Source organism: Prosopis cineraria, unplaced genomic scaffold (genome assembly GCF_029017545.1).
Source record: "Prosopis cineraria cultivar Desert tree isolate PC_DT_omini unplaced genomic scaffold, ASM2901754v1 PC11, whole genome shotgun sequence".
In the NCBI taxonomy this organism is placed as follows: domain Eukaryota; kingdom Viridiplantae; phylum Streptophyta; class Magnoliopsida; order Fabales; family Fabaceae; genus Prosopis; species Prosopis cineraria.
Genome location: NW_026555342.1, coordinates 7,921,070 through 7,944,307, shown reverse-complemented (window position 1 = coordinate 7,944,307; position 23,238 = coordinate 7,921,070). Strand labels below are relative to the sequence as shown.

At 37.9% G+C, this 23,238-nt stretch overlaps 3 protein-coding genes across 14 annotated transcripts; all 3 read left to right on the top strand.

The window, feature by feature from the left end:
- Window positions 1–1,251: 1,251 nt before the first annotated feature.
- On the top strand, window positions 1,252–2,889 carry LOC129285827 (expansin-like A2). Its single transcript, XM_054921747.1, has 5 exons — window positions 1,252–1,400; window positions 1,499–1,608; window positions 1,700–1,878; window positions 2,042–2,174; window positions 2,266–2,889. Exons 1-5 carry the CDS (start codon window positions 1,289–1,291, stop codon window positions 2,533–2,535), a joined length of 804 nt encoding a protein of 267 aa, XP_054777722.1. The 5' UTR covers window positions 1,252–1,288; the 3' UTR covers window positions 2,536–2,889.
- A 7,603-nt stretch (window positions 2,890–10,492) lies between these two features.
- LOC129285397 (isochorismate synthase, chloroplastic-like) lies at window positions 10,493–18,872 on the top strand. Of its 12 annotated transcripts, none has more exons than XM_054921082.1 (16): window positions 10,495–10,746; window positions 10,840–11,049; window positions 11,765–11,997; window positions 12,074–12,191; window positions 12,308–12,424; window positions 12,498–12,644; window positions 12,753–12,827; window positions 12,913–12,981; window positions 13,169–13,287; window positions 13,423–13,480; window positions 14,005–14,130; window positions 14,224–14,308; window positions 14,651–14,745; window positions 15,592–15,684; window positions 15,852–15,936; window positions 16,170–17,336. In XM_054921082.1, the coding sequence occupies exons 1-15, from the start codon at window positions 10,627–10,629 to the stop codon at window positions 15,912–15,914; spliced, it is 1,728 nt and encodes a 575-aa protein (XP_054777057.1). In that variant the 5' UTR covers window positions 10,495–10,626; the 3' UTR covers window positions 15,915–15,936; window positions 16,170–17,336. The 12 variants fall into 12 exon arrangements, 8 of the variants coding, with proteins under 8 accessions (XP_054777061.1, XP_054777057.1, XP_054777060.1 ...); XR_008587184.1 differs by lacking the exon at window positions 16,170–17,336 and adding an exon at window positions 18,467–18,872 and having other exon boundaries at window positions 10,496–10,746; window positions 14,648–14,745; window positions 15,801–15,936; XR_008587183.1 differs by having other exon boundaries at window positions 10,496–10,746; window positions 14,648–14,745; window positions 15,801–15,936.
- Window positions 18,873–21,057: 2,185 nt separating this feature from the next.
- On the top strand, window positions 21,058–22,267 carry LOC129285398 (NAC domain-containing protein 6-like). Its single transcript, XM_054921088.1, has 2 exons — window positions 21,058–21,292; window positions 21,398–22,267. Exons 1-2 carry the CDS (start codon window positions 21,121–21,123, stop codon window positions 21,976–21,978), a joined length of 753 nt encoding a protein of 250 aa, XP_054777063.1. The 5' UTR covers window positions 21,058–21,120; the 3' UTR covers window positions 21,979–22,267.
- The last annotated feature ends 971 nt before the right edge of the window (window positions 22,268–23,238 follow it).

Below are 23,238 nucleotides of genomic sequence, written 5' to 3'. Positions count from 1 at the left end.
TGTTGATATATTTCCCACTTCCCACTAGCGAGTTCCTTGCAATTGTAGTGGAATTTGAATCCAAGTTTGTGCGACGTACCATTTATTTCTGGTTGCTTGTAACTCGGCCAATTGGAAACGGCAACGTGTGTTTTTGGTTTCAGACATCATCAACAACCATTACGTTATTGCGTTTTTCTTTTTCTAGGCACTTCCACCAAGCAACAACAATTCATTAAAATCAAAAGATATTTATCATTGTATTCACTATTCACGCAGCTGTTGGCTTGTTGCCGCATCATCATCATCAACCGGAAATCGGGGACCAGTGCCATGTTAACTTTTAGAAGTTGCTCTGATCTTAATGATCTGACTGAGTGCAATGCAAGTTTCATTCGTACGCTTCTCGTCATGTTACAGTTACAAAACAGATATCTTTACAAAAGAATGCCGCCAAGGAGAAATGTTGAAGCTATGTACGGCTATATTGCTAGTTTGATGTCCGAAAAAGCAATTGGGATCATAATCTTGCATCGAGCTTATGTTGGATTCCACCCTTGATAAATTAGGCCAAGTAGATGAAAGCCCAAGTTGGGTTAAATAATTATTTTTATGATGGTTGCCAGAATATTTGGGAGGAGTAATTATGTTATTTTTAAAAACAAAGTAACCACTCATTATCAATGAGTAATGTATTGGGTGATTTGATAATTACATATAATACACGTAGGTTCGGATTATTCCCATTCTTGAAAACTCTTTTGATCTCTTTCTTCTTTAGAAGGAACGATAAATCTACTATGAAGATATATATGAGAGCCGAGTCTGTAACTCAAATTCCGTGTAAAAGGAGACTGAAGATGAATTCTATTGTCATCAAAAGTATGCTTTCTAGTCTCCAAAACTTACAGCTTCCCAGTAAGATAGACATGCCTATCTTTCCTCCATAGGGTCAAGGTGAAAACAGGAAAGGCCACTACAGAATTTTCTAATCTCCAATATTATTAGTTTGAAATTGTGATAAAGGAAGTGGGACGAAATCTCAAAGTGCACAAATGCTTGAATAAAGGTGCTCATCTACGTTCCGCCATCTGCATCACAGCTGTATGTGCGGATTCGCGGGTGCTTAAGAGACTCCATTAAGTTAATGCGTCTTCTTTTCATTCACCTCTACTAGGCAACATTGAAATCATATCATATTCCGTTTAAGCTTTTTTTAAAAAAAAAAAAAATTGCTCCCCCTCCCTCTCCCCTTGACGATGCTATATATATCCCGGGTCCATCTATCTGTTTTTCTCATCGCAAAAACATGGCTTTCTTCCTTTGCTTTATCTTCCTTCTTGTTTCATCTGCTACTGCTTGCGATCGCTGCGTCCACCAAACTAAGGCTTCTTATTTCTCTGACGACTCTGCTCTTTCCTGTAACTATGATTTGCTTATATCATCTTTTTCAGTTGATTGCCATCTTTAAATTAAAACGACACGCAGGGAATAACGTGGTTCTGTGAAAATTATACAGCTGGGGCATGTGGGTATGGCTCCTTGGCGTTGGAATTAAGTGGTGGACACCTTGCAGCTGGTGTTCCTTCCTTGTACAAAAATGGAGCCCGTTGCGGTGCATGCTTTCAGGTGAGTAACAATTACATCTATAGCTGTGGATTTCCAATAAAATTTATTACTGATCATGAAGAAAGTTATCGAATTATGGATCATTGTGCAGATAAGATGCAAGAGCTCAGGCCTGTGTACCAAATCAGGTAGCAGAGTTGTATTGACCGATCTCAATGCCCATAATGAAACTGATTTTGTGCTCAGCAGAAGTGCCTTCGTTGCCATGGCCCAAAAGGGTAGCGATCAACAACTTTTGAAGCTCGGAATCTTGGATGTTGAATTCAAGAGGTAAACTCGAATCAATGCACTTCACTCCAACTAGCACTTGTCAAGAACAGAGGCACTGGTTTTAAGATGCCGTGAAACTAGTATATTCATGAATCAAGAATGAGGCTAACGTAGTGGTGTAGTGATTTTTGGTTTCGTTTGTCGTATGCCTTTGTGGAAGCAGAGTTCCGTGTGAGTACAAAAATAAGAATTTGGCGGTCCGGGTGGAAGAGTCAAGCAAAAAACCATATTACTTGGCAATTAAATTTTTGTACGAAGGAGGTCAAACAGAGATAGTAGCCGTTGATGTTGCTCAGGTATGTGCAATCGTTAAACGATCACTCCATTCTCATTGATGATTGATCCATATGTAAAAGTTTAAATAAATGTACGACAAATGGGTTCAAGGTTGAATCTTCAAACTGGAGCTTCATGAGCAGAAACCATGGAGCAGTGTGGGACACAAGCAGGGTTCCAGGTGGCGCATTACAAATGAGGATAGTGGTGACAGCAGGGTACGATGGAAAATGGATCTGGGCAAAGAAGGTGTTACCTGCAGATTGGAAAACTGGACAGGTGTATGACACTGGTGTTCAGATAACTGATATTGCACAAGAGGGCTGTTCTCCCTGTGATGATGCCACCTGGTCTTTGAACCTATTCACTTCTCATATTTGACTCCTACAATAGCTTTACGCGCCAGACTCATAATACACTTCCAAACTTAGCAAGTCTTTTTGTCATATCTTCTTTTTTAATTAAAGGCATAAGCATGTTTCTTCAAACTTCGTTGCTGAAAGGGAAAAGGGAAGGACGTCGATCTTACTAGTCAATAGTCATGTGCCATCCTAATAGTTGGTGTTCTTGGATATTTGTGATATAAGATGATGTTTATTAGTTGCAATCATGGGCTGTCGAGGATAGTCTTGTTACAAGGCCGACAATGAAATTTTCCATGAATCATGATCATGTTCATGCAATCACGTATTATAGCATCATTAATGATTATTTGCCAGAATTGCTATCCTTCAATGCTGTATTCGAGCTCGAGCGCCTCTTTTCAGAATAAATGCAAGTGTACGTGTTATTGGAGTATATAAACTGCTTGGACTTGGAGTGACTATGGTGTTCACTGTTAAATGAGGGGAGTGAAAACATTGTAGGCCATAAATGGGGGCTATAATTATTTTGGAAAAATGACATTGTAACACTTGCACTGAGTGTTATCCAAAAACCATATAATTCAAATAAACTAAGTGTGGTTAAGAAGTTAATCCTCTAACCAACTTAAGAAATAAATCATTTAAAACCTTAAAAAAAATTTATTAGGTTCTACCTATAACACACAGAAGCAAGCTAGACGAAAGTAGAATAAAAAGATGTTCTCATGACAGCAATAAACAGCCCTCCTAGGCCAACTTCCAGGAGGCGCCGTTCCGTCATTCGACCTCCGATCGAAGTGATTTTAAAGCTCACACGTCACATTCAAAAGATACTATAAATGTACCAAATTTTAAAAAGATCCAACGGTCAGATTAAAAATTACACATGCTAAAAGATTGGTTATTTTTGCTGTCATGACAGCTTTAAATTAGACATGTTAAAAGATTGGCTATTTTTGCTGTCAATAGCTGTCATGACAGCACCTCCAGACTAACTTTCGAGGTGCACCATTTAATCATCCGATATTCGATCACTATATAGAAACTCAAAACATCCTCCCTAAGATCTAAAGAAACAAAAGTTTACAAGAATAAAGCCTTTGGGATCAAAATCCACAAATTTCCTCTTCCAAAAATTGAGAAAAACAAAGAGAAAGGGAAGAGGATTGAAGTAGAGAGTTTACCTATTGTGTAGCCGAGCTCGCAACAGCTGCAAAGTCTCCTGGATCCGAGCCTAACTCCCTCTCTTTCTCCTTTCTTCTTCCTCTCTCTCTCTCTCTCATGCGTTTCCTTTCTTTTTCTTAGTTTTTGCGTTCTTTTGCTCTTTAAATTGCTGATCTAATACCTTGTGAAAAATTATAAGAAATGGCCCAACATTTTTTATTACAGCACAAAAGCTCGAGTAAACTTTGGTAATTTTTTCCATAGTTAAAAATCAACTAAAACCAAACTTTTGCTAAGAAAAATTTAAATTCTGGACCTCTATTAAATTATTCTAAATTTTAATTTAATTATAGATATTTTATTTTATTTTTTTAAAATAAATTTGAGTTTTAAAATTTTTGGGATGTTACATTCTCCCCTCCTTTAAAAAAGATTTTGTCCTCAAAATCCAAGCTAATTCATGAATCAAAGAGAGAAATATACCTAGGGAAACAACAGTGGATATTCCTTCCTCATTTGATCCTCAGTCTCCCAGGTTACATCTCCCGGAGCTGTCCCTTTCCAAATCACTTTTACCAATCGGATTGTCTTATTTCTGAGCTGCTTATCCTTAGCATCCACAATACCATCTAGTTCAGTCCGGTAGGTTAAATTCTCCTGAATTTCAACCTCTTTAGGTTCTATCACATGCGACGGGTCTAGCTGGTACTTCTTCAGCTGTGATACATAAAACACATTGTGTAGACCCACTAATTAAGGCGGCAATGCTAACTGATAAGCCACCAGACCAACTTTCTTCAAAACCTCAAAAGGACCCATATATCGAGGAGACAACTTCTTAGCCCGAATTGAGCGTCCAATGCCCGTCAGTGGGGAAACCTTGAGAAAAACATGATCTCCAATCTCAAAAGACAGGTCCTTACGATGATTATCTGCATAACTTTTCTATCTACTCTGTGCCGTAAGAAGCTTTTGTTGGATCAATTTGATTTTTTTCATGGTCTCATCTACCAAATCTGGTCCCATGATAACTGTTATTATAAGCAAACTCTGCCAGAGATAAATGCTTATCTCAGCTTCCTTGAAGCTCTAGGGCACATGACCTCAACATATCCTCTAATGTCTGGATCGTCCGCTCAATTTGTCCATCCGTTTGCGGATGATAAGACGTACTGAACTTCAAATCCGTGCCCATAGTCCTTTGCATAGCTTGCCATAAATTCGATATAAACTGAGGATCACGGTCTGAAGCAATATCCCTCGATACCCCATATAGTCGCACAACCTCCTTAATGTAGATCTCAGCATACCTATCAATCGTATAGGTGGTCTTGACTAATAAGAAATGTGCTGACTTAGTCAAACGATCAACAATTACCCAGATAGAGTCAAAACTAGCCTGGGTCCTCAGCAAACCAGATACAAAATCTATTAAAATACTCTCCCATTTCCATTTAGGAATCTCCAAAGGCTGTAACAACTCCGATGGCTTTTGGTGCTTTATTTTGATCTTCTGACAGGTCAAACACTTACTAACATACTCTGTGACATCCTTTTTCATGCCTGGCCACCACCAATGACGCTGCATGTCATGATACATCTTAATAGCACCGGGATGAAGGGTGTAGCTACTTCGATGTGCCTCATCCAACAATTTCTTTCGAATAGACTTATTGTTAGGAATACACACCCTATCCTTGAAAACCACATACCCATCATCACTAAACCAATAGTCCATTGTCTCACTATTCTCGATGTCTTGACTTATTTTTAACAAAATCAGATCTTGAAGCTGAGCATCTCGTATCTCTTTCCAAAATTCATTGGAAATAACCATAGTCTTAAGACTATTTAAAAAGAACTCAATCATACCCAGAGAATTCTCAACCAAAGACTCCATCAATCTATGCTCCCGAACCATTAAATAGGCTACATGTAAGGTCTTCCGACTAAGAGTATCTGCTACCACATTTTCTTTCCCCGAATGATACTTAAATTCAAAATTATAATCTTTAAGAAACTCCATCCAACGTCTCTATCTCATGTTTAGCTCTTTTTGATCCACCAGGTACTTGAGACTTTTATGGTCGCTCATGACCCTAAACTCTATTCCATAAAGATAATGATGCTAGATCTTCAATGCAAAGACCACCGCAGCTAACTCGAGATCATGCGTCGGATAATTCTCCTCATGTGGCCTAATTTATCGATATGCATATGCCACTGCCCTCTCCTCTTGCATTAGAACACAACCAAGACCCTTATGAGAGGCATCAGTATACACATCATAGGGCTTTTAAGGATTCGGAATCACCAACATTGGAGCTATTGTTAACCTTTCTTTCAACTCAAGAAAAGCTATCTCGCACCTATCATCCCAGATAAATGGCCTATCCTTCCTTGTGAGTCTAGTCAAAGACATAGAAATATGAGAGAAACCTTTAATAAAATGCTGGTAGTAACCTGCTAATCCCAAAAAACTATGGATCTCTGTTATCGATTTTGGTCTTTCCTATTGCAAGACCACTTCAACCTTATATGGATCAACTGCAATACCATTTGCCGACACGATATGTCCCAAGAACCTAACCTCTCTCATCCAAAACTCGCACTTACTGAGCTTGGCATATAGCTTATGATCTCGCAGAAACCTTAAGACAGTCCTCAAGTATCTGACATGCGCTCCTCATCTTTAGAGTAGATCAGTATATCATCAATAAAAACCACCATAAACTGATCCAAGAAAGATCAAAAAATGCGGTTCATATAGTTCATGAAAACCGCAGGCGCATTAGTCAGCTCGAATGGCATAACCAAAAACTCGTAATGACCATATCGAGTCCTAAAAGCTGCCTTTGCCACATCCTTCTTACTAACCCTCAGCTAATGGTACCCTGAACGTAAATCAATCTTAGAGAAAATCATGGCACCAACCAACTGATCCAAGAGATCATCGATACAAGGCAGTGGGTACTTGTTCTTCACTGTAACCTTATTCAACTGCCTGTAATCGATACACAATCTCAAACTACCATCCTTCTTCTTCACAAATAAGATAGGGGATCCCCAAAGTGAAACACTGGGTCTAATAAATCCCTTATCTAATAGCTCCTCAAGTTACTTCTTCAACTCATCTAACTCTGAAGGAGCCATTCTATAGGGAGCCTTTGAAATTGGCTAAGTCTTCGGTACCAGGTCAATTGAGAATTCAACCTCACGCTCTGGAGGTAATCTTGACACATCCTCTGAAAACACCTTTGGGAACTCCCTAACAACCTCAATTTCATCCACTATACCTGTCTCAGACCCTTAGGTAGCGAGCACTACCACGTAAGCCTCACAACCCTGCTCACTCAACCTTTCAGCTTGCAAAGAAGAAAGAAAACAACAATGACCAGGGTATTCTTCGATCACCATCGGTACTTCTACCAAAGTCACTGCCTTAGCCACACAATCTAAGACAGCACCATAAGCTGTCAACCAATCCATACCGATAATTAAATCAATCCCTTGCATAGGTAATTTGATCACATTCACCTAAGTCAATCGCCCATTAAAAGTCATCTTAGTCCTACACACCACACTGGATCGACCAACCAAACCAGAAGTAGAGAAAACTTCTATATTATGGGGCAACTGATCAACAGGCATACCTAGTTTATCTAAGTGCTCGGTAGAAATAAAAGAATGCATTGCACCATAATCAAATAAAGCTTCTAAATCAAGGCCATAAATAGAAACCATACCAATGATCAGATTCGATGACTTCATAGCCTCCTCTTGAGATATTGTATACACTCTACCGAGAATCACGTTCCTTCAATCTGAGCTCTCATGTAAATTAAGGCAGTCACGAATTAAATGGCCTAACTTTTCACACTTGTAGCAAGCAAAGCAGCGACTAGAATGAACCCTACCACATCTATCGCAAGGTGACCTCGCTGTGTTTAGAATTGGGGCCTAACTGGCCTGCGAAGAACGTGCTGGAGCATTCCCAAAGAAATGAGAACCCCCAGATCTCATATTACCACCCCGATTACCTTGAAATCTTGAACCCCTATTTAAATTCTGATTACCAGAAGCAGAAGAAGACCTGGCTCTAAAGGAGCCACCAGAAGAAGAACTAGAGCTAAAACCCATTCTCTTGGATACACCACCAGTAGGAGCCAACCTAGAAGAAAATCGACCACGTGTATCCCTACTATGGCTACTCTCTGTGTCTCGGCCTCAGCGAGCGGCAATCCTCAGACGATTGCACATCTCATTATATGTCGCCTCACCCAACAAAGACAGCTGCTGGCGGTATTCTAGCCTCATCTTTTCTAATAACCTCTTTGTTTTCTACTTGCTATCATTAGAAGCCTTCAGATATGTTAAGAACTTAGACAGCTGATTGAATTTTCTCATAAAAGTCTCCTCGTCTAAGTCCCCCTGCTGAAATGTATGAAATTCTGCCTCTTTCTCATCTCTGAAAGCTAGTGGAAAGTGAAAATCATAAAATCTTTCTTTAAATTCAGCCCAAGACATAGATCTTCCATCTGTAGGCTTAATAGAATCCCACCAATGCTTGGCTTCACCAACAAGCTGCATCGTAGCCCAGATAACCCTCTGCTCAGATGTACACCTCACAACAGTAAATAACTGCTCCATCCAATCCAACCACTCCTCAGCTTTCCTATCAAGCAAACTACCATCATATGTGGTCGGATTAGAGTGAGAGAATTCCTTTCAAGGTCTGAATATGTCATCCTCTTAATTATCAGCAATCGATCCCTGAGCTCCCACAGCACTAGAAGATCCCTGCCTAACACCTGGGTCAACATGTTGATCTGGAACAGCACGACCTCTAAGATTTTGTTGTATATCCACCATCACTTCAAGCAACCTAGCCATGACTGCATCCGTCTCCTGTGGTGGTGGTGGAGGTGGAGGCAGAGGCGGAGGAGGTAGAGGTGGTGGTCGTTCCTCATTCCTCGATTTACCTCTTCCCCTTTGAGCCATATTAGAACTGAAAGGTGTACGGTCACAAGCGTACGGACCTTTCTCCCCTCCTAAAGGAACAAGCCAGAGAAAGAAAAACAATATTAGTCCAGGTTAGTGGAAGAAGGGAAAGAGCATAAGAGTAATGTATTTAAGGTGCCAAGTAGGAAAGAGAAATAAACCTAAAACTGAAACCAAATGTAACACTCGCCCTAAGTGTTATCCAAAAATCACATAATTCAAATAAACTAAGTGTGGTTAAGGAGTTGATTCTTTAACCAACTTAAGAAATAAATCATTTAAAACCTTAAAAAAATTTATTAGGTTCTACCTATAGCACATGGAAGCAAGCTAGATGAAAGTAGAATAAAAAGATGTTGTCATGACAGCAATAAATAACCCTCCTGGGCCAACTTTTAAGAGGCACTGTTCTGTCATTTGACCTCTAATTGAAGTAATTTTAAAGCTCATACGTCACATTTAAAAGGTACTATAAGTGTATCAAATTTCAAAAAGATTCAACGGTCGAATTAAAAATTAGACATGTTAAAAGATTGATTATTTTTGCTGTCATGATAGCTAAAAAGCTGTCATGACAACACCTCCGAACTAACTTTCGGGGTGCACCATTTAATCATTCGATATTCGATCACTATATAGAAACTCAAAACATCCTCCCTAGGATCCAAAGAAACAAAAGCTTACAAGAATAAAGTCTTTAGGATCAAAATCCATAAATTTCCTCTTCCAAAAATTGAGAAAAACAAAGAGGAAGGGAAGAGGATTGAAGTAGGGAGTTTACCTATCGCGTAGCCGAGCTCGCAACGGCCGCAAAGTCTCCTGGATCCGAGCCTAACTCCCCCTCTCTCTCCTTTCTTCTTCCTCTCTCTCTCTCTCTCTCTCTCTCTCACACGTTTCCTTTCTTTTTCTTTTCAGTTTTTGTGTTCTTTTGCTCTTTAAATTGCTGATCTAATACCTTGGAGAAAATTACAAGAAATGACCCAACATTTTTTATTATAGTACAAAAACTCAGGTCAACTTTGGTAATTTTTTCATAGTTAAAAATCAAATAAAACCAAACTTTTGTTGAGAAAAATTTAAACTCTAAACCTCTATTAAATTATTCTAAATTTTAATTTAATTATAAATATTTCATTTTATTTTTTTAAAATAAATTTAAATCTTAAAATTTTTGAGATGTTACAGACATGAAGTCATTTTGAACCCATTTCCATTCTTAGTAGTAATATCTTAATAAACAAGATTTTTATTTCCCGGACGTTGCATGGAAGATATCAAAGTGAATGGAACTCTATTATGGTGTAATGTGATTGGATTAGATAAAATTATAGTCACAATATTAATATTGATTTGAAATAACAAAGGAACATAAAGAGACAAATTGCCAAACAAAAAAAAAGGCAAAAAAGAAACAAAACAAGGTAATGCTTTATGCAGTAATGAATTGACCGAAATTTTTTTACATAAATTTAATGTATAATACCCATTCATATTCTATCTAATAAAATTATATTAATTTAATCAAATAAAATTTTATATATAATTATTTTTAATTATTTTATTTTTATAATAAAATGTATATTTAATTGTTATATTTTTTTTACAACTATTATTAATAACAAAATTTATTTATATTCAATGCCATTTAAATATCAAGGTTTTACTGAATGGACACTTGGGGTATGAATAGCTTGATACAGTGGTCAACGTAAGAATTTCTTCATACGGGTGAAAGTGCCCGTTCGTGATGGAAAAATAAAAAATTTGGATGAAGTTGATAAAAAAGGGCCCCGCAATCAAGATAGTCCGGATGTTATGGAAGCCGGGAAGGTCCACATTCCAAAGTGGAAGTCGAACCATATCATTTCACATCCTGATTGAACAATAAGATTGCTTATCACTTGGTAGCACTTGCTCTGCTTTGAGAAGAGCTCAGCTGGCAATGGCGGTCGGAGCTACTGCCCCCGAATGGGCCACCAACGCACAATCTGGAAAACGCAGCATCGTGATCTTTGCAGCCTCAAAGTCGAGCAGGCAATCCCTCGGTTTCATCTGTCATCATGTAATTGAGCTTCCTCCCTCTACCCTCCTACCATCCTCCTATATCTCTGATATATTTGTTTGCAACAAGTGTTTGTGATCTTGTTTTGTGTAGGGTCCTAAATTCAAGGCATGCTCTCTTTCCCTGAATGGTTGCGGGCGTCAAGGACTTGCGCAGCATCCAGCAATCCCAGTCGTTATTATTGAAACACGCACTCTTCCCTCAGTTGCATCGCCGGCATTGGCTATGGACGCCCTCAACTCCGCCGTCTCCCACCTGATTTCCCAACCTCCTCTGTCTACCTCCGGCATCATCCGCCTCCAGGTTTCCTATTCTTCTTTTAGCTCTCTCTGCCTTGCCTTCCTTGTCTCTCCTCCTTCAACAATTTTGAGGCCTTCGCTGCTCCACGTCACGCACTTGCTCTGCCCTTAACCTTACCTCGTTTCTCCCTCTCTTGCTTTCCAGTTCACGCTCTTTCCTCATTTGCTTCAATTTTTCAAAGGATTTGTCCATCTGATTCTCGCCAATGCCCAGTCACTGCTTTCTGTATGATCTAAAAATAAACATGGAATGCTATTTCTTTTTCAGGATCCGCCTCACTCACCCTTCTTCACTTGTATTCTCCTGCGTTTTCTGCTCTTCTATTCTGGATTTTTATTTTTGAGGGACGACTTTCGGTTCTGGATATTGGATTGACTGATTATTGACATTGATGGGTTGATTTAGTGTTATTTTTTAAAAGAATCTTAAAAATATACATAATCATGAGCAAAATAAAAATTTTAAAAATCTGTGAGAAGAATGTGAGCAAAATCATATGCTGTTGGTAAATTTTTAGAAAGTTGTTCGGTCACTTCTGAAATTTCATGCATCTTAAGAAATTGACGCGTCGTAATTAGTAATGGCCTCCGGCTTACTCGTTCCATTTTTTCCTTTATAAAAAACAAAATAAAGAAAATGACTAGTTTTTGCGGGGAATAAGAAAGGGGCTATCGCCAATGCTGAAAGTTGTTTCATATATTTGATATTCGGATTGAAGGTGGCGATTGAAGAGCAGATTGAAGCTATTGATTGGCTCCATTCCCAACCCGAACTTTTGCTTCCTCGCTGCTTTTTCTCAGGTCGAGCGACACAACCCTCTCTTGGGAATGGTCACAGTTCAATGTCTATGGCCTCCGAACACAAATTGGTCAGCGTCGCCGGTGTCGGTTCCGCAATCTACTTCCGGCAGCCACATCCTTTTTCTTACGACGACTGGCTTTCCATCAAAAGGTTACTTTTTACCTCTCAAAGCCACTTGCATCGACCCTTAAATTCTCATCATTTTGTTTTAAACTTTGCTGTGAAGGTTTCTTTCTGAGAGGTGCCCATTAATCAGAGCTTATGGAGCTATTCGTTTCAACCCTAAAGCTAAGGTGTCGCCCGAGTGGCTGCCTTTTGGTTCTTTTTACTTCGTGATTCCTCAGGTAACCCACTTTCTTCTCTTTCTCCAAACCAATAACTGTTCTATATCATTGTGATGTTTTTCTCGTTAGTATTTATAGCATCAGCAGCTAGAGATACCCAAAAAAAAAAATGACAGGTCGAGTTTGATGAGCTCGAAGGAACGTCGATGATTGCTGCAACTATTGCATGGGATAATGCTCTTTCCTGGTCATGGGAAAACGCAGTCAATGCACTCCGGGCAACACTTCGCAAGGTCCATGCATGTATATTCTCTGTTTCGAATATAGAAATGGATTTTGTTGACATCGTACATCTTCGTGCTGCAGGTTTCTTCTTTCATCGTGAAGTTTCCAAAACAGGCTCCCCGAACATCCATAATAATCAGTCATAACATTCCCTCTAAGGTAGAGTGGGATCTTGCTGTTAACAGAGCTTTGCAAATGATCCAGAAAAACCACTCCTTACTAACCAAGGTTAATCCGCATTCCACGCTTGTTAGTTTTGATTATTTTTCCCGCCAGGTCTTGCTTTACTTCTATATTGGTATTATAGCATTATATCATAGCATAATGGAAAATCAGGTTGTGCTAGCCCGAAGTACCAGAGTAGTGCCTACTGCTGACATTGATCCTCTATCGTGGTTAGCATCCTTACAGGTATTTGAATCTAATCTTGCCTTACTTGTGGTGATTTCTTCATAAACATTTGGTAACGTTCGTCATATATCCAAACCAATTGAAGGTTGAAGGTGCAGGTGCATACCAGTTTTTCCTACAGCCATCTGATGCACCAGCCTTCATTGGAAACACAGTAAGCGTTACCCCATCAAACTATGAACTAAGATGGCTTACATAGTTTATTGCATCAATTGTTTCGTGCTGTGCTTTGATGGAATGCTCCAGAAATGAATTTGCAGATCTGTTTGCTGAATTGAATCAGCAATGATAGATTGTTTTTCCTTTGTTTCATTTTTGATTTATATGAACTTCATGAATAGCCAGAGCAACTATTTCACAGAAAATGGCTTCACATAACTAGTGAAGCCTTGGCTGGAACCCGTGCAAGAGGTGCAACAACAGCACTAGATCATCAAATTGAACTATATTTACTTTCCAGGTTCTATTTGTGCTTAGAGCTTATCAAAGCTGCTGTTTTAGTCTTATTTCCTTTGATACCCACAATTTCTACTATTTGCACCTATAACTAGCCTCCCTATTTCTGTCATTTAACTTATTTGCCTCTTATTTACAGTCCAAAGGAGGATATGGAGTTTGCTATAGTCAGAGAGACCATAAGAAGTAAATTGGAGGTAAACTTATCTTTATAATCCTCATTATTAGATTGTATTGCTGCTGGAAGAGATGTTGGCATCTGCATGTATGGTTTATGTTTGTGTCGGAACTTGTCCTTGAATCCTTTGTGAATCGTTAGTCCAAAAAGAGAGGGAGATGTATGGAAAAGAATATATTTTAATATAATGTTTGCATATTATGATGTCAGATTTTGGAATTTGGTCCTAATATCGCAGGTTGACACTGGAAGTAAAGAACCTGATAGAAAAACTAATGGGCTAATTTAGAAAGTATTCCCGACTGCAATCTAGAACCTTATTTGTCCTTGATTATTAATTTGTGGACAATGCAATCCAAGTTAAAAATCAACAAAGAACTGTCTTGATTCTATATGATATTATGCTCTATATACTAGTTTATTTTCATGTCACTGTTCATCCTATTGTAGTCAATTTAGACCTTCTTTGGTTAGTTAGTTAGCATGAGGGAAACCCTTTGATTTAGTTGTACCAGTTCCCCCACCTGATAATGATATTTGTAGCATTCTTCTGAACAGGCAGTATGCGAGAATGTACTGATGAAACCAAGCAAAGCAATAAGAAAACTCCCAAGGATCCAACATTTATTTGCCCAATTAGCCGGCAGGCTAAGAAGCGAAGAAGATGAGGTAAAAGTGGGATGATAAGAGTTTCAGACTACTCATGGGAGTATGCTTATTAAGTATTCATCATTTAACTAGGCTCCTCATCTTGTTCTCCAGTTTGAAATTTTGTCATCACTTCATCCAAGTCCTGCAGTTTGTGGGTTTCCCACAGAAGAGGCACGAATTTTAATTGCAGAAACAGGTACATACAAATCCAATACTCCATATGCTATATTCATTTGCAATTAAATCATCAAAGCCTATTTGTTCTTCGGAGCACTTTTGATCCTAATCATTTTGACATAGCTAGGGGATAAGTAATATAGCTTTTGGCCAAAAAAATAAAACAAGTCCTACAGATTGTAATAAAGTTGAAATGGGAAGTGTAGCTATGCTTTTTAACTGCACACATTAAAAAAGGTAACAGTCTGTATTCACTTAGACTAAAAATGGGGAAGCATAATTATGCTTTTTGATTGACATATTTGTGGCTTTTAGTCATTGGGGAAAAATTTACCTTTCTTTCAAACATTACTTTCAGAAGTATTTGATCGAGGAATGTATGCTGGACCTGTTGGTTGGTTTGGAGGTGGGGAGAGTGAATTTGCTGTTGGCATCAGGTCAGCTTTGGTGGAAAAGGTTGGCTATAATTTATTTTATGATGTTTTGATCATATTCCAAAGTGATGCTTCATGTTTATGAGACACTGGAGAAAATAGATTATCATCATAACTCTTTGATTAAGTGAGCAGAATAACTGGTAAGTTGAGTACAGTGGAATGACACTTCAGGACCACGAGCCAATTAATGCCAAAGAAGGACCAGAACATTTGAAAATATAAGTGATCAAAATTTCAAAGTTAATTTACTTAAATACCCTCAGTGAAGTTTTTCTCTTTTTCAATATGCTGTGTTAAATTTTAGAGGCTCAGTTTGGAAATTGTTCTATAATCAGTTTTTAATTTTGAATAATGGGTGCTAACTCTCTGCAACTTGATGAATAAATCAACAAGTTTTTTCAATGCTACATGTTAAATTTTTTAAACTCAATTGCAAATCATTTTACAGTCAGCTGTAAATTTTGAATAATCGGTGTCAAATCCCTACGCTTGATGAATAAATTAATAAGATTTTTTTCAATTTTATATACTAAATTTTGTAAACTTAGTTGCAAATCAATTTATTGATTTGTGTCAAATTACTATTTGAAGAGAAAGCATCTCAGAGATCATGAAATACCACTTTCAAGAGTGCTTTGTTCCACATGATGAGAAAAATTATATGTTGGTATTATTTCAAACTTATAATTATCATTTTGGCCTTCTCATAATCTGAAAAGAAAAATCACCTCTTAAGTTTTCACTGATTCAGGAAATTTATCATAAGATTTAACAGTTACATATATCTGAACTTTCGGAATGTGGACACTAGCAAAATTGGTCATGCTATTCTTACTATGGTGACGTTGACAAGACTTTTTCATAGGATATGGGAGCATGGATATATGCTGGAACAGGTATAGTGGAAGGAAGCAATCCTTACTTAGAGTGGGATGAGCTAGAACTCAAGACATCTCAGGTTAGGTTCTGGTGTGCATCTGCATGTTTAGACTCCGAGCTCTAATTGTTAATTTCTACGGACCATCTGCTGCTTGAAATAACTGTAGTTTATTTTGTCTTCTCTTGATTTTTGAGCACCCTGCTACAATTACTGACTGCCTTCATGCATGTTGATGCATGCGGTAGTTCACCAAGTTGCTCAAACTCGACTTGCCTCACAGACAAAAAGTTGATGTATATGAGCATTGAGTACCATCTATCTATTGATAAGGTTAGTTGCTCCATATGATATCCTTACACACACACACACAATATTGCTTTATGGATAGTATTAAATTAATCTAAAGGAAGGAAAGTGGTAAGCTACCAACGTGATCATGGTTAGCAGAACCACAGTGACCGATTTCCTAGATGCGCTTACCTCATGTTTAGAGGCTTAGGTTTCATCCTTCAGCAGTATAACTGAAGCTTTAATTTGAACCTATTGATCTTGTTTCTTCCCAGTGAATGAAGTTGGGTGCAATCTTGTTTCACTGTGGTATCAGCATGGCATCTGTAAAGTCAAAGCATAATAGGGAATATCAACAGTTGAATGTCCAGCAATGGCAGTGACCATATTGAAGCGGTGTTTTGGGGAAGCGCGCTTACAATGAACAAAATGCTGGGCCTGCTTGTTGCTCATTGGAGGGCATCCATCCGGTGACTATTAATATTTTGTTGGCTAAGGACCCGACATTTAAATTTATTAAATTTAAAAAAATATTCTTGTAAGGTTCGTTAATAATCTGCTCTAATGTAACCTACCTTGAAAGCTAGTTTTAGGTGGTTATGTATGATGAATGTGGATGCAAGTACAGCGTCTCAACTGAGTGGTGCTGGATGGCAGGCATTCCATTCATCTGGCTTTAAGTGAAGTGGAAAGTGAGTCAATTCGATATAATGCTAAATTTACTAGTAAAATTTAGGGAGAATTGTACTGCAGGCCTTAAATCAGCAAAAAAATTTTAATTAAACCCAATATATTCTGATATTGCATTGTACGTCCGAAGGCTATTGTTGCAATTTTTTAGGCACGAAAGTACAATTTTGCCCTTATGATGTACGATACAATGTTCATGGATGTACAATAACATATTCATGCATGTCCAATTGATTTGTATGTTAAAATATATATCACACAGAGCATGTACAATATGATTTCATGAATTTTCAACACAATATTTATATATGTTCAGTTGATCTATAGGTTAATTAAAATAAATTCATGTAAAGTATGTGTAACACAATATTTATAGATACATAACATGATGTTCATAAATGCACAACATGGTATTTATAAATTCTCAATACAATGTTTATGTGTATCCATGCTTGAACACCTAGTTGAAAAATGTATAAATATTGTGTTGTATATTGTGTGCGTCACTTATATATTTTATTAAATCTATTGATCAATTAAACATATATAGACATTATGTTGTGCATTGACAGGCATTGTATTGTGCATGATTTGAGTTTTCAAATTATATAGGGGTAAAATTGTATTTTTGCTCTTAAGAAAAATTGTAACAAGAGCCTTTGGGCCAACACTGCAATAACAGAATCTATTGGGTTTGTAGTGTAATTTTTTGCTCTTTTGAGTTGAGGTCTGTAGTGTGATTTCTCCTAAAATTTATCCGAGTTCACTGAATGTTCTGAACAAGCAGTTGGAGGCATAAGAAACATAAGAATCCTCAAGAACATTTTGCCTTGAGCTCGCAAAAGTTGATTGAGCGCCGTCTTGAACTTCTATTGAAAAGATAAAATTGTAAGTGGGACGAGTTGCTTGTTGATGGGATGGTTTGGGGAGCCGTTCCATTTTCTTACAGGTGGTCACCCATTCAAGATTACTTGCGTTTTACAAGCATAGCATGCTGGTATTATGAGAGGGAATAGGTGTGTATATGTATATATATATAATTGAATTTACCGTAAGTCCCTTATATTTTGCAAAAAAAAAATATAAAAAATAAAAAAAGACAGTTAAAGATCTTATAAGGAGATTAATGTAAAATATCGACCTTTACATTGTAAATACAAATGTTTAATTTTGTAAATTTAAAAAATTCAGTTATAAATATGCCCTCATTTTATATTGGTTGTCTAATTGTCTTAGAGTTTTTAATTAACATTTTTCAAAAAAAAAAAAAACGTGTTGGTGAAATTTTGATTGACATTTGGGATAGAAGTGGAGACACAAGAAGTGGTTTTGGAAATGTCCCTGACTTCTATGGTGAGATGTGGACATACAACTCCATTCCCTCTTTAATCGAATCATGTTAATTAATAAAAATTAATTATCTATCTAAACATACTATAATATTTTAATTTTGTTTCTAATGATTGTAAATAAAAAAATTCTTTATTTTCAAAATAAATTTATGAAGTACGAGCTAAGCATCTTGGAAATATTGTTGGGGAGACCCAGTCCAACCGCTCAATTTCTTCATGCGTTGACATGTCTTCACTCGCAAAATCAATTTTCCTACAGTCAAGTCTTGCAATTATACTTTCCACGGAATACAAGAAAATGATTGTCCATGCAATTTCGTTTTTATAATTAATAATTGTAAACAAACTCAAATGAATTCATTTACATGCAGAGCAACTCATAAATTAGGAGACCCAACTATCAACATATTTTTATTCTGACATATATAATTGAAATTAAATGTTGACACGTCGTTTACAGTTTTAAATCATGGCATGCAGTTTTTCTTTAGTAATTTTATAATATCCTCTGTGCAATATATATATCGCAGGGGTTGGTGTTAATTCAATTAACAAGGGGGGCAAGGAGTGAGGAAATTGTTTTGGTTTGGTGAGATTGATGGGGACAAGCTGCAGGTGCGGAGAGCTTTGTGTTAAAGGGTGGCCAGTACAATGAAAAAGATCATTTGTTTGCCAAATTAAATGTGAACTATGGGCAGATAGTAGGATGTGTCAAAAGGGTACCACGAAATTTCCCGTGAGATGTGTATGTACGTACTTGTCTGCTTGTAATGTATCCATTTTAAAAAAAGAAATGCAGTTGAAGGCACCAGTAAATACTGAAGCAGAGGACTTGAGAAAATTCGAGGAAGTAGCGGAGGAAGCTACTTCCATTAACAAGTGTTAGTGTGCACTTACGTACTCCAATACAAATCATCCCATTACTTTGCTAAAAGATATCACATGCTGCTCCAAAATATTGTCTAGTTCGATCACTTATGGAGGCTCATCATCATCATCAATGTCACATATCAGCATATATTTATCAAAAAGTGATTAAAAATCTCATACTATTTATAAACTACCAACAATATGGTCCATACTATCAAGATGTGGTCTTAGTTCAAGATATACAGAATTCCAAACGGCAAATGAAAATCCTATTATTCATATAAAATAAAGTAACAGCTAGCCCTAGTTTCTGTATAACGTGCTACGTGGATAAAAGCTCTACAACCAACTCACTTCAAATGGAGAAAGACTTTCCAAGTCTTGGCGCAAGACTTCCAAGTCAAATCGTTTTATCATACATCATGGTTTGCGAGAGAGAGAGAGAGAATATGGAGCTTGGAGAGACGAAAATAATGTTGCAAACGCGTATATGCCTTTGAATTGAGAATCATATCTCTTTGGAAAAAAAAACCCACCATGCATCCTCTTTCTTCCAAGTTCTATGTTTTTGTTTTGTCTTCGCTCCCACAAGATCCAACAAATTGACTTCGTCAACCATCGCCCAAATCAGTAATTCGGACCCGTTCGTCTCTTTTCCAGCAATCACATGCTCTGATTCTGTCCCTTTTTACAACTTGTTAGCATGCACCTCCCTCGTAAATTAAATTGTTTTAGGCTTGGATGGGGAGAAAAGTAGGGAGAAGAGAAAAGCACTAGAATTTAAAAAAAAAAAATTAATTTTCTCCCCTAATTTTCTTTTCTCCATATTTTTCCCTTATCCAAACGAAAGGTTAATCTTGAAGTCCAATCTAACTTCCTTAAATGTGACATAAGAGATGCATGGCCAATATATATATATATATATATATATTTTACTTTTTGTATATACTCAAAAACTTAGTTTGCACTGTTCATCTTATTCCCAGGCCCCATATTTTTTAACGGATAAAAAAAATTATAACGTTAATATCGCAAATGTTTCTAAAATGACATGTCACATGGTGTACATGTTGATCATGTATATTATTCTTTGCAAGCAGAGCATATACAACAGTGCATGCATTATCAATAAGTCCATGGTCGGAAACGTTTAGAAATGGTATTTACTGAAAAAGTAAATTCAGCACTTGTCTAAAAGTTTCACATCCAACTAATAAATCATCACTTTATTTATTCGCGTCGGAAAAATTAATGGGAACGACACTTGATCTTCAATTTCATTCGCCTATCATAAAAAATCGCCAGTTTACACGGTTGGCAGGCGGGTACGATTCCGAGAATCAATATGCCTAGAAGAAACAGCGTATTGGCACTCATCGTTTCGTCTGTAATTCGATGCAAAATTACAGACCAAGTTTAACAGAGGATTTGGATCCACAAGGTTTGAGAGACGATGGTGCGATCGACAACCTGGCAAGAATTGTGTGTATGTCATAAATGGCACCCGCATATTCTCTTGACCAACCACAAGGCGGGAAGAGCCCAGGAGCTTGGGAAATGCTTATACTATATATTTCTATTTCAAACTCTCCAGCCTTTGCGTTTTTTATTTCTCGTCAAATCTATGTTATGTATATATCGTCACTCTTTCTTACTATATATGTCTCTGCGTTAATTTGTGGGAATTTGGTATGGATATGTTTTGTTTAATTCTATAATCTGCTCACAGTATTTAAAATCCATTTTAATTTAATGACAGAAGCTTGGGCTGAGATAAATGATTAAAGAAAGCATGTATTCAAATAGTTTGAACAATAGAAGTTCTTCGCAAATCTGATGGAATGCATTCGGAAGAGGGGAATGCATGTGACAGCAAATCGGAGGAAATTCCAGGGAAGAGTCCAAAGGCAAGTCAAGGACCCCACAGAGATTTAATTAAGGCAATGCCGCGTGGGTCCTACCACTCCTAACCATCGTCATCGTCATACTCAGATTTTGCTTAACGAGTCAACATTTAAACAGACCTTTGCAGGAGGGACGACCCGGTCAGTCACCCCACTTAAAAGAACAAAAAAAATAAAATTAATTAATTAATTAACGATGGAAAGGGGCAAAAAAGACATGTTTCAATTGGAATAATCAGGAGCGTTCGTTGATGATCAATGGACGATCAAGATAGCCTCACAGTCTAGTCCGAGGTTGCCAATATTCATGGGCTTCATGGGTTTGTTTATAAAGAGCATAAGGTGCTATGGGGCTCTCACATGCACTGAAGCAAAGAGGAGAGCGAGAGTGTAGGAAGTGAAGAAGGGACATGAGTGAAATGACGTCGACGGCGGATGTGGAACTGCCAGGCTTCCGATTCCACCCCACTGAAGAAGAACTCCTCGATTTCTATCTCAAGAACACCATCCTCGGCAAGAAGCTGCGCTTCGACATCATCGGTTTCCTAAACATCTATCACCACGATCCCTGGGACTTGCCCGGTACGCGTCTATCATATTCATATTCATATTCATATTCATATTCATATTCATCCAGTCCATATATCCACCCACGTCTCCGCATATCCCTCATATTCATGATTGCAGGTCTTGCCAAGGTGGGAGAAAGAGAATGGTACTTCTTTGTGCCGAGGGACAAGAAGCACGGCAGCGGAGGCAGGCCCAACCGGACCACCCAGAAAGGGTTCTGGAAAGCCACCGGTTCGGACCGCAAAATCATAAGCTTGTCCGAGCCGAAACGCCTCATCGGGCTGAGGAAGACCCTGGTTTTCTACAGCGGCAGAGCCCCCCGCGGGTCCAAGACGGACTGGGTGATGAATGAGTACCGCCTGCCAGACTCCTGCCAGCTCCCCAAGGACGTGGTGCTGTGCAAGATATACAGAAAGGCGACGTCCTTGAAGGTGTTGGAGCTGAGGGCGGCGCAGGAAGAGGAGATGAAGCAGCTCGACAGCATCTCGCCCTGCAGCTCCGCCGACACCCCCACGCAACATTCCCGGCAGGTGGTTTTCAAGCAAGAAACGCCGGAGCCTGAGAGCTTTCAAGACCACAAAATCCCCGACCTCCAGCTTCCCGTCATTTCCGCGGACTGGAACCAAGACCCCTTCTGGACTCAAACTAACAACAGTTCTTGGTTATCTGCACTCTCCCCCACCCTCCTCAACTTCTAATTACTCCCTCCGGATCCATCCTTTCTTCTTTTTTTTTAACCCGTCATCTCTCCATCCTTATTTTTGTACATGCTATCTTACCATTTTCTGCTCTCGCTCCCTCCTTCCTTCAACCCCATTTCTGTTTTTTTCATTTGTTTCTCCTATCAACTTTTATGTTCCCTTAAATATCCGGCGCTAAGGTTGAATTGAACACTCTTGTATTGTTTACCTTGCTAATTTTAAAAAAATAAAAAGAAAAAAAGAAAAGAAAACGGGTGATCGCTTCGTTGACGCCTTTTTATGCCTTCTTCCAGTGTTCCCCTCTTCATATGCTCCGCGATTTACATAATTTGGCCATATCGGCTTTCAATTTAATTTCAACTTTCACAAATCTTTTTCCAAAAAATAATGTCAAAACTCTAAATATAAAATTTGTAAGTCAGTGAGTTCTCTTTTTGGTTAGCTGCAGCCAGCGGATGAGCGGCATTTAGTTTTCTTTTTGCTTTTGGTTTTTGGTGATCACATATATCCTTTTGGTAGTCTTTTTTGAGGTACCATGTCAACATTTCTATAAAAAATGGAATCTCAATTCAGTATTTTTAAGGAATTAGCCCATCCGCTAGCCTGTTGGTTTTAGGAAACTAAATTGAAAAGCCCAAGAGAGGGTCATAGCTTCTCACGGCCCTCTCTGTAAATGGGCTTGTTGGCTTATCTTCAAGGCCATATGGAGGCCTTCTCCAATCCACATGCGTACAATTCGAATACCTTTTAACTTAAAACGACGAAACCGGTGGATATCTTATCCTGAAATTACCCACAATTCAGTTGAGTGAACCCGACTTTGTTATCACACCGTGTCCACTGATACGAGGATCCTTTTAAGCTTCCATCCTACCTTACTTTCGGACCTTCAGCCGGAAATTAAACTATTATTGTACATTTCTGGTTTTATTTTTTTTTTATATTTGCCTTCTTTTTTTTTAAATCTTATTATTGAGTAATTTATAAGTATTTTACAAACATTTTTAAGTTGATAAATTTTCTGTAACTCTAGTAAACTCTCAAAAAATTAAAAATCAATAAAATTATGGTGGTTCATGCACCTGGAAACATCTAAAATGTGAGTGGCTGAAAATTTCATAGTAATTTACAAATCAGGGGATCACGAGTAATGGTAGTAGCAGATGAAATCTCGGTGAAGTCATATACATTGAAAATATTTTGGAAAATCAAGATGCCCTTTTCTTTTTCTCTTTTTTTAAATCCAGCGGGATGACT

Excerpts from the sequence above, each read along its gene's own strand:
- LOC129285827 (XM_054921747.1), top strand. The coding sequence starts at position 1,289 with ATGGCTTTCTTCCTTTGCTTTATCTTCCTTCTTGTTTCATCTGCTACT. Across the intron at positions 1,401-1,498 it reads TGACGACTCTGCTCTTTCCT|CTGGGGCATGTGGGTATGGC; the intron begins GTAACTATGATT and ends AAAATTATACAG. Across the intron at positions 1,609-1,699 it reads GTTGCGGTGCATGCTTTCAG|ATAAGATGCAAGAGCTCAGG; the intron begins GTGAGTAACAAT and ends ATCATTGTGCAG.
- LOC129285397 (XM_054921081.1), top strand. The coding sequence starts at position 10,627 with ATGGCGGTCGGAGCTACTGCCCCCGAATGGGCCACCAACGCACAATCT. Across the intron at positions 12,828-12,912 it reads CGTGGTTAGCATCCTTACAG|GTTGAAGGTGCAGGTGCATA; the intron begins GTATTTGAATCT and ends AACCAATTGAAG. Across the intron at positions 12,982-13,168 it reads CAGCCTTCATTGGAAACACA|CCAGAGCAACTATTTCACAG; the intron begins GTAAGCGTTACC and ends CTTCATGAATAG.
- LOC129285398 (XM_054921088.1), top strand. The coding sequence starts at position 21,121 with ATGAGTGAAATGACGTCGACGGCGGATGTGGAACTGCCAGGCTTCCGA. Across the intron at positions 21,293-21,397 it reads CGATCCCTGGGACTTGCCCG|GTCTTGCCAAGGTGGGAGAA; the intron begins GTACGCGTCTAT and ends TCATGATTGCAG.